The following is a 16794-nucleotide window of genomic DNA, read 5'->3' as shown; positions in this document are numbered from 1 at the left end:
GAGGGTGAGAGGGGAATTTTTATATATATATATATATATATATATATATATTGAAACTTGCTCTTTAGAGTATATTGGTTATTAGGCTCAGACAGGGAAAACAGGCAACGCTGCCAGTTAGGACTTTTGTGAAAAAAAAAAGTGCAAACTTACTACGAAGCTGAAGTTGGTTTCTTACTCCAGCTTCCAATCTGGGAAATGGCTAATGGGCGATTCCCCCTAATTTTTCACTACCTTCCGCATCTTTAATTTACTCGAGTTAAAAAACTACAACACCTAGACACTTCAAACCCGGCCTGGATTATTCTCAACTAATAGCAGAATATTTAGAACCATGTTTGTGATTTGTGAAACCTTTTTCTGATTTGTGAAACTTCAATAAAGGTTGATTTCACCACTTTTTTGCATCAGTATTACACTAGAACTGCTCCAGTTCCTAAATTACAACTCCTAGACTCTTCAAACCTGGACTATACTATTCTTATTCTATACTAAAATATTCTGCTATTAGAGCAGAAAGTAACACCTTATTTGAAGGGGTGTGCATACGACTGACATGACACTGTCATAAACATGGCATAACACATGTCATGAACATGAAGGACTATGATTTTGTAAATTATGATAATTTAATGCAAAGTTGGCATTTTTATTGACTTTCAATGCAACTTTTAGAGCAACTTTGCATTAAAAGTGTCATTATTTACCAAATGATACTTCATGACAACAGTCATAAACATTCATAAAGACTTCTTCATGTTCATGACAGGTGTTATGTCATGTTTATGACAGTGTCATGTCAGTCTTATGCACACCCCTTCAAATAAAGTGTTACCTTCTGCACTAATAGCAGAATATTTTAATCCATGTTTGGGATTTGTGAAACTTCACTAAAGTTCAGATTACTATTCACACTTGTTCCATGTAGGGTTTTTTTTTAAATTCAAATTCAATTCTAATTCGAAACCCCTTTATTAATCCCAAAGGGAAATTTAATGTTAGTGTAACTCAATAATTCTTCATAGAGTTATTGTAGATGGTGATGGCTGTTGGAAGGAAAGATCTTCTGCAGCGGTCTGTTAAGTGAAGTGAAGTTTCACAAATCAGAAAAAGGTTTCACAAATTCCAAACATGGTTTTAAATATTCTGCTATTAGAGCAGAAAAAAAAGTCCAAGTTTGCAGTTTCAAGGTGTTGTAGTTTTGGAACTGGAGCAATTCTAGTGTGACCAAGATCCAAAAATGTGAAATCAACCTTTATTTACCATACTAACTGGTTTATAGCCTGGGGCAGATAATTCAATGAAATTAATATCCCAAACCAGACATATAATCTTATGACACTATAATGTGAAACACTTGACCTTACAAAACATATTGTTAATATGTTACATGCCCTGTGAGTTAAAATGCAAGCCCGAGCTTTTATCTAAGAAAAAATTAATTTTGATTAATTTCTTTGAACCACTGATCTCAGTGCAGGAGTTTCTTGCTGAGGAGGACTGCACCTCCATCATCACATTTCACATAATTTTGTGAAGCAGTACACATTTTTATTTTGGTATGGAAAAATATGCCAGAATTTCCTGAAAATTATGAGGCATAACTGTTTGTAGGTAACGTTTTTTTGCCCTCAAGCTAATTTATTCCTGAACAATAACCTGCAGGTTTTTACTGTATTAGAAGATTTTCTGTGATGCTTATTGAGACGGTGAAAATTACCTGGTTTTATTCTACATATATTGGGGAGTCAATTAAAATTACAATTTATTCAGGACAGACAAAAATTGATTTTGGATTGTGATTTTTGTTGTGTTTAAAACCAAATGTGAACCTGCTAATGTCAGAGCTTTGCAAAATAAGAAATAAGAAAATGTCCACAAAATGTCAATCATCAGTTATCTTTTCACAAGAAAGAAAAAAACTTCATATTTAAACTGTGATTTATGTATGCGATTAAAAGATGCATTTGTGTTTTTGATTCATTTATTTTCCTTTGCGCATACTCATTTTACTGCAGTTTTTATCCATTAACGATAAGTGTGCCACTAACAAGCTATTTTTCTTGTGTTCGCTATACTAACACTACCAGCCCCTAACCCATAAACAGCATTTCTCCTCATGGGGCCAGACTTTGTCCCCACAGTATAGACAGAAATAGGTCCCCACAAGGATATAAAAACCTGGTTTACACACAGACGCACACACACATGCGCACACGCGCACACACTGTTTCCAATGTTGTTCTCATCAGTATCTGTAATGCTGTAAATATAATCCAGAGCGACCAATTTCATTCAGATCCCACAGAACTAGTAAATAAAGTTAATCTAATTTCAGGTTTTGTCAGAAATTCTCTATTAGATTGAGGTCTTAACTTTAACTGGACCATTCATGTACACATGAATATGCATGGGTTCAAATATTGCCATTTCAGCTTTGTATGTACGTCTATGGTCCCCGACTGTGGGAAGGTTTTGAGTCGATCTCGGTAGTAGGTGACAAACTGAATGCCACCAGGAGTCTGAGACCAGCACTTCCTCTTCTGGGAAATATAACCCAACTTCAGAAGATGTACTTTTAACAGTTCTCTTTGGTTCCTTCTATCAGTCTGTAGTTTCTCATACTGATGTCATCAAACCAAATTTCAGATCTACCATGACTGACTGACACCTGCTGGCATCAGGTTTGCAACCAGCTTCTGACTGAGAAACCAGTAAGCTGCTCCCAGTGTCAGAATCTCACTGAGGAAGGAACTGGATTATATTTTCTATTGCTTTAAAATGTCTGCTATAACTGAAGTATATTCGCATATAAAATTTGTCAATAGAGTTTCATTTACACTTTTTATATCTTTGTGTCATGAGGTATATCTCAGTCGGCTGGTGAGAGAAAAAGTAGATCGTAGTCTAAAAAGGTTTGGGCACGTCTGGTCTAGAAAATATGTCTTTTGAAGGCCTAACAGGTTTCTTGCTAGATTGCTGTGCATTTAGCTCCATTAATCTTCCCATCAACCCTGATCAGCTACCCTCTCTTACAGTAGAACTCAAACAACATGCTGCTGCCACCACCATGTTTTGTTGTGGATGGTGAGCTCAGAGTATATGAAGTGTTACTTTATATAGGTATATATTGTTTACAAAAAAAATAGGTCACACCTGAAGACAACTGATTGAAAATGTTTTATCCAGAAAACACAAAAATTGTTTTTTTTTGCTTTAAATTTTTTAAAAGCAAAACCCCTCTTTGGGGTTCAGCCCTCTTTGGTTCAGCAAAAAGGGAAATGCAAATCATACTACAAATTTCAAATTCTACATCATTACTTGTACATCTTCACAAGCACCTGCCTACTTCACACAGTATTTTACAGCTCCTGCAAATCTTCCATTCTCTTTTAGAGCACTACCAACCAGCTCCATCCTCCGAGCTTATTCAATAAACAAAACATCCAAACAATTCCTAAATCCACATATGAAATATGCTTGCTTACAGAAAGACCAAATTACTTATTAATTTCATCCAACCACAGCATCCTAGTAAGCCCCACCTCTGCCTTCCCAGAGATGACTCACCAGCAGCGGTCATGTCAGCACCGGAGCCCCTGCTGTCACTCAGGAGCTCCAGAGGCTGGTGGTGGCTGTCTGTGTTGGCAGAGGAAAAACACGACTCAGTCTCGTAGATGGTCTGCAGCATGGTGCACAATCCTGACACAGTGGGATGTAAGAGCATGCCAGGACTAGAGCTGCTGCTTAAGTTTGTGAAGAGAAAAAATGTCAGCTCTTCTTTAGAGGTACCAGCATAGCTTAGGAAGAACTGTCTGCCACAGATTGTAAAAAATACCAATTATATGTAAATTGGCCTGTTAAGTGTGAATAAATACTCTAAAAAGTTTCATAGTGTAATCCAGTCTCAGTTGAAATTGCTAATTTCCTGAGAGCTCCGGTGGCTGTTCAGTTTCAGTTGTACTAACCGGCCAGCATCACCTTGAGTAAAATCCTCTTCTCTGTCATAGTAGGTGTGAGTTCCAGGAAGTCTCCTCTCCAATGGGATTGAGGGATTTGAGTTCAAGTAGATGAGAAAACAAAAAGCTTGCATAGATCTTCTTAAGTCCTCTGCTGGCTCCAGAAAACAGAAACACTTTGTCAGGTACCTGTCAGCTCAGTAACGGAAGATTGTTTCTTCTGTTGCAGTGGCTGCTTGGAGTCCAAAATCCCAACAGAAGGAAACCATCTAGTGCTGCGTAATCCCCATCCTGCTGGGCAATTCTGTGAGCTGAACAACCAAAAAATTCCCAGACGAAGGAGAAGCCGAGTTTTCTGTGTTCTGTGACATCAAAGGATCGTCTCACTGTTCACCTCCCGGCTGACGAGAGGAAGAGAAGAGGAGGAGTATGAAGGGGAGGAAGAGCAGCAAGGATGTAAATAGCTTCGGGAGAGCACTCCCTGAGGTTCCATGTTTCCAAAATTAGAACGAAGCTCTGAGAGAAAGGCAGAGAGAGCGAAACAGGATGGAAGCAGAACAGGACAGCTTCGTTAGAGAAGAACAGTGGAGAATCCTGATCCGTCCACTAAAAATCAGCAGAAAGAGTCGATCTAAACCGATCAGGAGGCTAGCGCTTACAGCCTGCTGTGTATGCGGGTGTGTGTCTGACGCTCTCTGAGCTGGTGAATGAACTGTGAGAGATAGAGAAATGGAGGGAGGAGACTGAATGAGAGAAAGAGAGAGAGAGAGAGAGAGAGAGAGAGCAGTGGCTGAAAGTGGATCAGTGGGTGGTAGGGAAGTTATACGGACAACAACCTGTTTCATTTCAGGAAGGGTCAGAAGATGACGAAGGAGACAAGGACGATTGAAGACCGTCCAGAGGATGAAGAGTAGAAAAGAGCGGAGAAACCCAAGAGATGGTGCTTGATGGAGGGATTGGGGCTGAAAATAGTCTGCTGTAGTGGAGGAGGAGCCATAGATAAAAATAGACAGAGGCAGAGAGACTGAGTTCTACGTCCAGCTCCGCTCTGGAGTTGAGTGGTGGAGGTGGGTTGCATTCAGTTCTGTCATTCCTCTCCACTGCACTTCTCAAAGTCGATCCATTAATCAAGAAATTGAGTCATCTTCTCATTTTGTGTTTCTGAGGTTTCATCATCCTAACACAAAGTGTAAAGCTATACACAACAGTTCATGTCAACTCAAACTTGCTGTTGTGCCAAGGAGCTTATGACAGAACTCAGGTGTTATAGTGATACTCCCAAAGCCCCCTGATTGTCATCCAGTTATAAAACTCTTTTAATCCAGTTCAATAAACCAACATAAAACTGCAACTACAAATCTGTTGAATGTGACTACATTTTCTTTTTAGTCCAACTAGAGAGTCTGACAGCTTGTCCCATGAAAGTCATGGACATGAGTTTTTCCATCCACATGCAGAAAAAAACTAACACAGCACAAGTGAAGTCTTCAGCCTAAGCATAGTAACTTTTAGCCAGCTTGTCAGACTAGTGTCAATGAAAGTACTAACTGCCTGCAGAAATTTGAAATACTGACAAATAATGCAGCAGAACACAAAGTTGGAGCATCTCTTGGGTAAAAGTAATGCTAAAGTAGGCTAGTTGGTGATTTCCTTTTAAAGTGCTCTGGAAGGGGAACATTATTAACCACCTTCTGCCTAAACTTCATCAAATTCTAAAGATTCACTGATTGTATTTGTTGTGTAAGACAATATGTTAATCTTGGCACCTAAAAACTCTGCATCATTGAATAAGGGTGTCAGGACTGGTCAGGCGTGTTGGTGATATTCTAAGCAGACTGATGCACCTGCAGGCTCCAGCACATCCCACAGAGACTGTATCTTTGTAAAGCTTGCTAATGGATGTGGACAATTGTGTGCAATGCATGTTTCTGAGTCGAGGTGGTGAAGCTGCTTCTTTGGGGGAGGAAGAAGTATTGTAGTATTGATTGCTAGACTCTGCTATCCTCTATGGGCAACAGAAATCTCTATAACTGTATCAGTCTGCCTGTTCTTATAGTCTGGCCTAACGTGTGTGGATCTTGTTGGAATGCTGGTAACAGTGAAAATGAACTTTAAATGACTAAATGAAGTTTAGTCATTCAAAGTTTAGAAAGACTAAACTTTGAAGTTTAGTCATTCTATGATTTTTCCCTTTATTCATGTAATGCCCCTTTTCCATTCTCAAGTCTTACTCTATCTGGTTAATGTCTGGCCTGGTTCTAGCCATGTTAGGTCTGTCTCACAGTGGAGATAGACAGGCAGGAACATGGTCTTTGCTCTGATGACATTTGCAGTAGAGAACCTCGAGGTTGTGGTTTCGATGGACTGAAATAAATACAGATATTTTATTTTGTCTTATAGAAATTAATTGCTTGCTAAAACATAATGAAAACAATTCAGATTAGCTGCTTAGTTTGCTATACACGCAAATATATTATGTGGCACTTTATTTTTTAAAATATGTGAAATCTTTGAATGTAAGTAGTGCAGTAGAAATTATGCACTGCATTACTGCTGTACACTGATGGACATGCATGTCAATATCTGCACATGAATTTTGTTGAAAAAGGCCCCAGAATAATGTGCATATCACACCAAATTAATGTTATGTAGTTCTGGTGTCTCTCACGAGCTGGTGCCAAAATATAGCTCTGACAAAATGATGACCAGACTAAACCGGTTTTTGTTTATTGCATCATTATAGTCGCTTCTTCATTTCATGCTCATTCTTCAGAGAGATGTGCTGCTTGCAGGACTGTGAAATCACGGTCATTCCTCTTCAAAAGTTGACGCTTGTTTTCCTGACACTGCTTGTAATTACACTCCTCCACACTGAGCAGCTCTCTGATAGCAGACACCATGTCCGCCAGTCCACTGAGGTGTTTGAAATGTTATTGTTGAAGTTTGCAAAGTCTGACTTAAGCTCATGCAGTGACATAAATTATGGGTCGATCAAGGGATGCAGTCTGCTGTCAATCAAATCATTGTGCGCAGTAAACAGCTCACCGCAGCTTGTACTATCCCTGAAGTGGTTATGAAAAACAGGGGAGAAACCACACATCTCTGCTAATGGAGATGATTCTGAGGGAGAACAGTTAAAGCCACACCCATAGAGAAGGCGTTTTAGATAATCCTACCACAAAAGGTAAAGTGCCTAAAATCCATTAACATTGTGAATATTCTGTTGCTCCATTAGAACAGGCTTAACAAATGTTTCAGTTTGGATTTTGTGCTTTGCAGTTGAGAAATATAATAATTCAATGCAAGGTCACTTTCATCAAAAAGCTGTAGTTTTCAATTTGCTCAATCTAGATAATTACAAACTGAAACTGAACATTCTTACTTTTAGTTTGCTTATTCGATTCAGCAGTTCAGTTTCAAAAGAGGTTTTGCTTTAACACAGGTGTTAAAGCAGATTATCATGTAATTTTGTTCATTATTGGCACACAACATGCCATGGCTTTTGGAAAAAAAGGGGGAAAAAACTAAGTGGCTCTAAGTAATGAATGAAAATACATTTTAACAAGCGGAGAACCATCAACTCTAATTCAGTTTGTAACTCTTCATTTGACAGCTTCCTCCACTGGCTGACCCATTGCTGCTGTCAATTATCTTTTCACAAATGATGATATTTGTATCATCATCGAAATTGATCAACATTAACATCTCACCTCCCCCACATTACCTTTTCTTCTCAAAATCCTCACCTTTTAAGAAACAGCTCCTTGTGTTGTAGAGCTCATTTTAAGGGTTGACTCAGTAGCAGTGTCCAAATCCACAGAAATAGGCAGAAGTATAAATAGCACAGGATAGCTCAAAGTGCTCTGCACTGCTGCATCATTAACTAAACTGCTTTGTTGTGCTTCTATTATCCAGAGCTGTCATAGCTTATTCAAGACATGTGCTCCCACCATAAGTTGTGATCTGAAACAAATTTGATGGTAAAACAGATGTGACTGAACATCTGTTTTACATGTAGGCCTTACATGTGAAGTCTCAAACACATCAGCCAAAGGTGTGTGTGTACGTGTGTGTACTGCTGAGGCTCAGTGGATGACTCATCTCTGCGTTTCTATTAGAGGCGCATCAACCCCTAGAGCCACAATGCTGTCTGTGAGTGTGCATACTATAGCTGTAACCATGACAACCAAATTACACTGAACTAATCACTTACATGTCAAAATTAGGAATTATCAGTGGCAGACAGTGCATTTGGTACCTGGGCCTTCAATTTAATGCACCACTATAACCTTACAAGTATACAAGTCACAAATACTACAGTAAACAAAACAAAAAAAAGAAAGAAAAAAAACACAATATAACGAGGTCTGATATTACAAAGCTTTGATCATCTCTGGCAACATTACATGTAATGAACATGTTTTGCATAGCCCAAAGACCTATCATATAGCTTGTTTAAGTAAGGGTGATAGTGGACCTTTAAGAAAAAGACAGTCTGAAAAATGGATGTTTAATTTTTTTCTGAGATGAAATCAATTTCTCCATTTCTAGCCTTTGATTTCAAAAAATAAAAATGAATTCACACATATTACTATGAGCATCGCAGGTTGCTGACAAGTGCCACTTTGTTAGTGAAACTTTGGGGTTAATGATTCCCTCTGACCATCTTATCAGATCACTTGGGTCTTCAAGAAAAGAGTTGGGAGGCCAATCTGAAAGCTGATTGGTTAAAATAATCATTCTGCTGCTCTATCGTTTAGTTAGCGTAGGTATTAAACAATATCTAAAGGCCCTGGGCAGATTAAGGTGCAGATCACTCATGCTGCACTAGTAGACTGCTAAGCAGCACTGACAGTTGTGCTCTGGCTACCCTGGGGTAAAAGAAATGGGGTGAGGCATTCAACTAGCTCATCAAACCTGGTAATATCTATTTGGACTGTGGGAAATTAAGGAATTTGTCCTGAGAAATGTGGGCAATCAATACACTTGACTATGAATTGTCTGTAGGCAGTGCTTGCAGAATCTGCACAGTTCACACAATACACATAGTACGCCTGAGTATATAGATCACGGTGCAGTGAAATTAGAAAATGAGCACAACAGCTCAAGAGGAAATTGGGGATAAAACAGGAATGGTCACATTACTGGTCTGCAATCATTTTGGATAAACAAAAAAACTAATAAAATAAGCCATCTTAAAATTCTCACTACATTTGATTAGTAGATACAGAATGAACTAGATATTTCTGTGTTTCTGTACGTAACCTGAATAAAAGTAAACCCAAGTTTAGGTGATTTCAAATTAATTATAATAATAGGTGTGACAACAAAAAAACTAAATGATGAAAATGAACAATGAGATGTTTCTCTAAATGTACATACTTATATGTTAACCAGGTTATTTCACAGTTTATTTCCCCCATTTAACAGCTGGAAACAGTTTCGGCAAGATTCAATATGGTGTCATTTTTTTAACCACTTGAAAGATACTTACTGGATTCGTGGGATGAATTCATGAATGCTGAGACTGGACTTTCCGCCCTGCATAAGCTTCTGTTAAAGTGGGTCTTCTGAATCATCCATGAGTTGGACAGCAAAAGGACGAACAGGTAAATTAAAAGGCCTCAATGTGGAGTCTGTGGAAACATGCACAAAACTTACTGAGTCTTGCATTTAAGCAGCAGGCACCTAATCACCGTTATAACAACTGTTCAAACCTTTGTAAGCTCTAACAACACTAAGATCAGCAAATGTGTAGATTAGCCTGTTCCTTCAAGCTGCTACAACAGAGAGCAGATAACAGGAAGCTGAACACAAGTTTACAGTACATCAAAAGGTCTGTTAAATCCTCTTATGAAATTAATATGTATCAGTCATGGAAAGTCCTGGACAAGGAAATGTGTCCGCTAAGATAAGATTCTACCTCTCTATCGAGAATACAAACACCACCGTTATTAGCAATGCTAAACGTGCTAACTGCTATTATAGGATGCAAAAGACAGATTTTTGTTATGCTGCCTCTACTATCATTTTTTACAGTTTTCATTTTCATTTTTAAAATTTTACTAAAATTATCAGACTGCCCAAGGACAACTGTGGCTACTAGCCAGTAGCTTGTCACAAGCTGTGATAAGCCAGTGAATGACTGAATGTAGCTTAAAGCACTTTGGGACTTTGACCATTTAAAATCCCACTTAACTCCATAGCTGTAAAACATCAAATGTTCTCTTATGCACATAGTGTAACATAACTTCTGGCCATATAGACTCCTGTATAGTTGCAATAAATGACACAATGATTAACGGTAAATCAGGACTTTTAAATAATTTTATGGATGATGTTGTTTATTCAATAGTGACTTAGAGCAAAAAAGCATGCAATCTTGTGATATGGCACCCTTCTACTTCTTAAGTTAAGCAAAACCAAGTTAGTGAGCAATAATCTTCCATAATTCTATGAAGTTTCTTTTTTATATATAAAGATAATTTTGTAGATTTTCAGGAATGCAGATAAGTTTTATTTAGCTATACACTCACTGGCCACTTTATTAGGTACACCTTTTCAACTGCTCATTAACACAAATGTCAAATCAGCAATTTAATGCATTTTGGCATGTAGACATGGCCTAGACAATCTGCTGCAGTTCAAAACGAGCATCAGAACGGGGAAGAAAGCTGATTTAAGTGACTTTGAACGTGGCATGGTTGCTGTTGCCAGATGGGCTGGTCTGAGTATTTCAGAAGCTGCTGCCCTACTGGGATTTTCATGCACAACCATCGCTAGGGTTTACAGAGAATGGTCCGAAAAAGAGAAAATATTCAGTAAGCAGCAGTTCTGTGGGCACAATTGCCTTGTCAATGCCTAAAGTTAGAGGAGACTGGCCAGACTGTTTCAAGCTGATAGAATGGCAACAGGAACTCAAACAACCCTTCGTTACAACCGAGGTATGCAGAAGAGCGTCTCTGAACAGACAACACATCGAACCTTGAGGCGGATGGGCTACAGTTGCAGAAGACCACACCACTTCAGCTAAGAACTCCTGTTCTGAACAGTTACCTGTCAGCTAAGAACAGAAAATTGAGGCTGCATTTGCACAGGCTCACCAAAATTGGACACTAGAAAATTGGAAAAACATTGCCTGATATGATGGGTCTCAATTTCTGCTGCAACATTTGGATGGCAGGATCTAAATTTATCGTCAACAACATGAAAGCATGGATCCATCCTGCCTTGTATCAACGGTTCAGGCTGGTGGTGGTGATGCAATGGTGTGGGGGATATTTTCCTGGTGCACTTTAGGCCCATTAGTCCCAATTGAGCATTGTGTTAACACCACAGTCTACCAGGAACAAGCATGACTTACTGCTGGCAATGCGGACCAGACTCTGCTAAGGTAAGGTAAGGTAAAGTGAGGTAAGGTAAGGTAATTTTATTTATATAGCACATTTTCAGCAAAAAGGCGATTCAAAGTGCTTTACATGAATTAAAAGGAAATACAAACAAAATAAACTAAAGGAAAGAGGACAAAAAGGGAAAAGGATTAGGGCAAAAGGAAACATTCAGACAAAACAAAGGGCAAAACAAAGACATGAGTGAAGGCGGTGACGTTAAAGGGCCATGAAACTAGGTTGCTCAGCCTCCTGGCAAAGTCTGATAGATGTGTTGTTATCAAGGCATGATGTCCTTGGGAGCACTCAGCTCCACAGTTCCATAGATACAGGAGGGGGTGAGGAGGGAAAGAGCCTTATGTTTACATATCTTCAAGGACATTGGAAATATGCAGCCCTTCCAAGGTCAGAAGGGGAAAGCCAGTTCAGATACAGAATGTCTTGGGTCGAGAAGATTATAAATTTCAATCTTCCCTAAAGTCTCTCCAATACATCTCAGTTCCCAATTATCCAAATTAGTTTGGTCCACTGAGCCAAAACTAGCAACTTCTCCAAGATTGATTCCATTCCGTTAGTGAATTTTAGGGGGCGTTTACACGACGATGATCCAACAAAAACTGAATTTTTGTTCCGTTTTTGTTGGATCATTTACATGAAAACGTTCTAATTGCAATCTTTGTTTACACAGTAACGGTACATGCTCTCACTGCACCTAGTTGGTGTTAGGTTCTTTGAAACTAAGTGCGCATGTGTTTAAAAAAAGTTCTACTTGAAGGCATGTGGATTCACGTTTCCCCATCAGGTACCGTTCTCCCATAGATTGGGAGAAAACACGCATTGTGTGCGTCTGATTAGGGCGCATGCAGTTGGAAAAAGTGGGATAACTTTGCTGAAACACCTTGTTTGAGCTTTCACGGTGTCCGTAGCGGGCCCCGGACTGGAAGCTGTTTATTGTTTTTACCTTGGAATTGCCAACAGTCTGTTATTCCTATATGAATTTGATAAAATAGGAGCTTCCACACTTCCCATATCCGTGTCCTCTGTCACCTTTTCCAGCAGTTAAAGCAGTTTAATCCGTTGTTAACAAGTCGTAACCTGTTTTTCCTAGCCGCCTTCAAACGCAACATTAACGCTGAGATGCTCGCGCTGGGTTTACACCTGTGAGGCAGCGAAGGAGACCTGCTGCTGCTGTGCAGGTGTGTGTTAGAATCATGGCAGCAAACCAGCAAAACGTAAATAACTGCACAGTTTTTTCCCCAAACTAACCGACTGAGTTGAGTAAAGCTGTTGGATGCAGGTAATGTTAGCTAAAAGATGACTAGCTAATATCAATACAACACCTTAAGCTTGTTAACAAGTAGCCTGTAGGCTATTGATGTTGTTGTCTATGTTCAGCTACGTAGACTCATTTTTCCCCAAAAAAATAAGTTGATGCCCCCCCTGTTAAACTCGTCTGGAGCAAGACCGCGATAAAGCTAGCCGGCTCTGAGTCCAGCCGGCCCAGCACACGATATGCGCAGTAGCTCAAGACATTATGGTACACCCATTTACGTGCTGCTTTCACAATAAAAGAGCATATCCGGTCCATGTTTGAGCTGCTCAAAATAGGTTTCCAGCCGCTGCATTTGCAAACAAAAAATAATATATGCTGAGAAACTAATACAAAATAAAAACTAATATCTCCCTCGAAAGTTGCAACTAGATCTGATGTATAATTTCAAAATAAAAGCCTATCAAAAAAGTCCTTTTTTATCTTTTCCCCCTTGAGTTGCCGTGCCCACTGCTGAGAAACTCTCTGTTTCCAATGACTCCTACCACTTCTGGATGACAAAAGGACACCTCTAGAACAGAACCAGAAAGTGGCAGCAAGATCTAATGTATAATTTCAAAATAAAAGACTTTCAAAAAAGTACTTTATATCTTTTCCCCCTAAGTTGCCGTGCTCATTGCTGAGAAACTTTCTGTTTCCAATGACTGCTACCACTTCTGGGTGACAGAGGGATACCTCCAGAACAGAACCAGAAAGTGAGAAATAGATCTGATGTGTAATTTCAAAATAAAACACCATTTAAAAAGTACTTTGTATATTTTCCCCACAGGTTGCCATGCTTATTGCTGAGAAACTCTCTGTTTCCAATGACTCCTACCACTTCTGGATGACAAAAAGACACCTCTAGAACAGAACCAGAAAGTGGCAGCAAGATCTGATGTATAATTTCTGATCTGTAGTTCTCTAGATAAGAGCGCTGAACAAGCAACCGTGTATTTTGCCACCTGGGAGGTGCGGAGCGGTGAAGAGACGCTGAGGGAACCGTATCTGATGAGGAAACACGAATCGTAGTAACACCAGCATTGTGAGTAGTTTTGCGTCATACTATACATGAGCTGGGGATTCTCTGGAAGAAAAGATCCATTTTCTCTGTTTACACAACAACGGACATCGGTACTTTCAGAAACATCGCACTCTGCAACCTGTTTTCAATCTGTGCCGTTGTCAGAGAAAACATTCTGTGGTTTCGTGTAAATGTACACTGCAAACGCAACAAAACTCTTCCGTTTTCCCCCGAAATCGTTGTCGTGTAAACGGGGCCTTAGAGTCCTCGTCTCTGTCCACACCAACAGTCTGAGTGTTTGCTAGTTCAGCCAAGTCCGTCACAAATTTGTCGATAATCCAGGAATCCACAAGCTCCAAACAGCAGAAATCCTGTTATGAATAAATCCAGGGTGAATCCTGCCGGGATTCACCCACCCTGTGTTCCCGCAGGACAAGAGGGCTCTCCTGTGCCCAGACTTCTCATAGAAAATTTGATCAATTGCTTTGAGAGACCGGTTGACCAGATCCATAATTTGTAGATTTGGATGATGTGCAAAGAAAGGCTCCTGAAATATAGAAAAGGGCAGGACAAAAACAGAGCAAGCAGGGCAGGCATGGGCAGGGAGGGAGGAGAGGAAAAAAGCGTCTGCCTTCATCGAGAGCAAGGTGAAGTCATACAGAGACCTAACAGTCTGGATCAAAGAGCCCGGTACTCCATACTCCCCGAGAACCCCCCACAGAGTTCCCCAAGGTGCACGGTCGAACGCCTTCTCCAAGTCCACCAAACACATGTAGAATGGTTGGGTGAACTCCTACACACCCTCTAGGACCCTGCTGATGAGGGTGTAGAGCTGGTCCAGTGTTCCACAATCAGGACAAAAACCACACTGCTCTTCCTGAGTCTGAGGCTGAACTATTCAACAGACCCTCCTTCTCCAGGGCCCCTGAATAGACCTTGCCAAGGAAAGCTTAAGAGGTGGCCCCACTGCGGTCCCCATTTTTGAATAGCACCTGATGTCCATGCAATATTGCAGAGTCACGTCAACCAACACCATCCAGAGCATTGAGGCCACCCCAGGTGCCTTGCCACCGAGGAGCTCTTTGACAACCTCGGTAACATCATCCCCAGAGATTGGAGAGCCCAACCCAGAGTCCCCAGGATCCGCTTCCTCAATAGAAGGCATGTTGGTGGGATTGAGGAGGTCTTCAAAGTATTCTGCCCATCGGTCCACAACATCCCAAGTTGAGGTCAGCAGCACATCATCACCACTATTAACAGTGCCCAATAACACTCCTTCTTCAGCCTGACAGCGTCCTCACCAAGGGGTGAAAGTAAGGGGGTACGGCAGGGTACTGCGTACCCCTAAAAGATTTAGCGGGGGTACGCAGTACCTGCAAGAGAGGGGAGCGGCTGTCTGCTGTAAAGAATCATTGGGTTCACTGTGCAGCCGTGAGTTCACCCACTAATTAGTTTTTCAAGAACAATCTAAAACACGACTTAATCAATTAATAAATAAATTTTTTCCCATTTCATATTGTTTCTGAACTGTTCGTACTTTGTTAGAGCAGCGGTGCAATACATCGATCGCGGAAGGTTTTGAGTCGATCTCGGCATTAGGTGACAAACTCAACGCCGCCAGGACGCTGAGACCAGCAGGTCTTCCTCTGACTGGCTTATCAAAACGTTCGTAACTTTATTAAAGAACAACAACAACAAAATCAACAAAATGTGTTCAAATTAATGTAAAAAATACACCTGAACAGTGCCACAACACTGTGGTGTGTGACGCATGAATAACATTCATGCGTCACTAATTCTCTTGTTTTAACGTAAAATGTTCTGTACCTACTGCCATCTAGTGATAATAAAATTACATGATTACGCCGCTAATCACTACTACAGCAAAGACACTCAAAGATGGCATAATTTGCAGATAATTAATTTGTTTTCAAAAAATCTTTTAAGACCAATTACCGTATTTTCCGGACTATAAGCGCACCATACTATAAACCGTACCTTCACATTTTTTGAACCCCCCCCGGAAACTTGCATATATCAGCCGCACCGGGCTACAGGCCGCTGTTAATTCTGCCGCTCTCGGTTTCCCATAAGGACCCAACAGAGGGCAGCAGAGGGCTGCGTCCTAATAACTGCTGGATATGACGCAGTTCTCCGTCTCCAAATCCGTTTTGTTCACGCCGAGTTTACGTGCCGCGGCTTTATTTCCCTCCTGTACAGCCAGATTGATACTCTTCAACTTGGAAGCTGCATCATATGAGTTTAAAAACATTTCTCTGTCGTGACTGCTGCTAGCATGTGCTTGTTCTAAATGAAAATTAGCGCGTTTTTCTTTGATTTCCAATTTTGACTTCCAATGATTCACTTCCTGCTAAAGAGCCCCCTGGTGGTTAAGAAAAATCCACAGAAAAGCCGCATGTTCAAAGTGTAAGAAAAAAGTAGCAGCTTATCGTCCGGAAACCACGGTAGGTGAAATTGGATAATTTCCACGGCACACCTGATGATCACTCACGGTACACTAATGTGCCGCGGCACAGCGGTTGAAAAACACTGGCTTAAATGACAGAGAGACGGAGAGTAAAAAGGTGCGAGTGGTTTAGAGTTGATCACCTGTTCAGGTTGTTTTACCTTTGCTGTGGCTCATCACAGCCGCTGTAGTTTCTGAACGTTCAATAAATGACAAACTTGGACTAATTACCTCGTTCTTTGTGAGTATACGTCATTTACAACAAATATCAATATGTTTCATTAAGTATCTAACAAACAAATGTGTTCTACCACGATAATTATGTGAAATTAATTATCTAATATAAAAAAATAGTTTGGTGCTTTTGGGCTCAGAGTCTGAGAGGCTTTTCCTTTATCAAATAAATTATTTTTTTTGCCTCTTATTTAGTGGAAATATTAATGTTGATGAGATTTTCTCCAAAATAATAACCTTTTATAACCTTTAGCTAAACTGTTGAAAATGAGGCTCTAACATCCACAAATGACATTGAAATAAAATCCAGTCCAACATCTGGTTTGAGGTGATTCCTCTGGAACCTGTTGGAGGAAAAATATCCCAACTTCAGAAGATGAGCTTTAACCTAACAGAGCTCAGTGGTTCCTCCT

The 16794-nt window shown here is 40.2% G+C and overlaps 1 protein-coding gene across 4 annotated transcripts in view; it reads right to left on the bottom strand.

Moving 5' to 3' along the window:
• Positions 1-16794, bottom strand: part of hdac5 (histone deacetylase 5) — a 93048-nt gene that overhangs the window by 60419 nt on the left and 15835 nt on the right. For 2 of the 4 annotated variants that reach the window (XM_007565465.2, XM_007565466.2), the window contains exon 1: positions 3571-4675. In XM_007565465.2, coding sequence (XP_007565527.1) covers positions 3571-3727 — 157 coding nt within the window. In that variant the 5' untranslated portion in view covers positions 3728-4675. Of the gene's footprint in view, positions 1-3570; positions 4677-9453; positions 9596-16794 lie in introns of those variants that run through there. The other 2 variants (XM_007565474.2, XM_016678237.1) reach the window with 2 other exon arrangements.

This window comes from Poecilia formosa, unplaced genomic scaffold, assembly GCF_000485575.1.
Source record: "Poecilia formosa unplaced genomic scaffold, Poecilia_formosa-5.1.2 Scaffold176, whole genome shotgun sequence".
NCBI lineage: Eukaryota > Metazoa > Chordata > Actinopteri > Cyprinodontiformes > Poeciliidae > Poecilia > Poecilia formosa.
The sequence above is the reverse complement of the archived record's forward strand: the minus strand, read 5'-3'. Positions and strand labels throughout refer to the sequence as shown.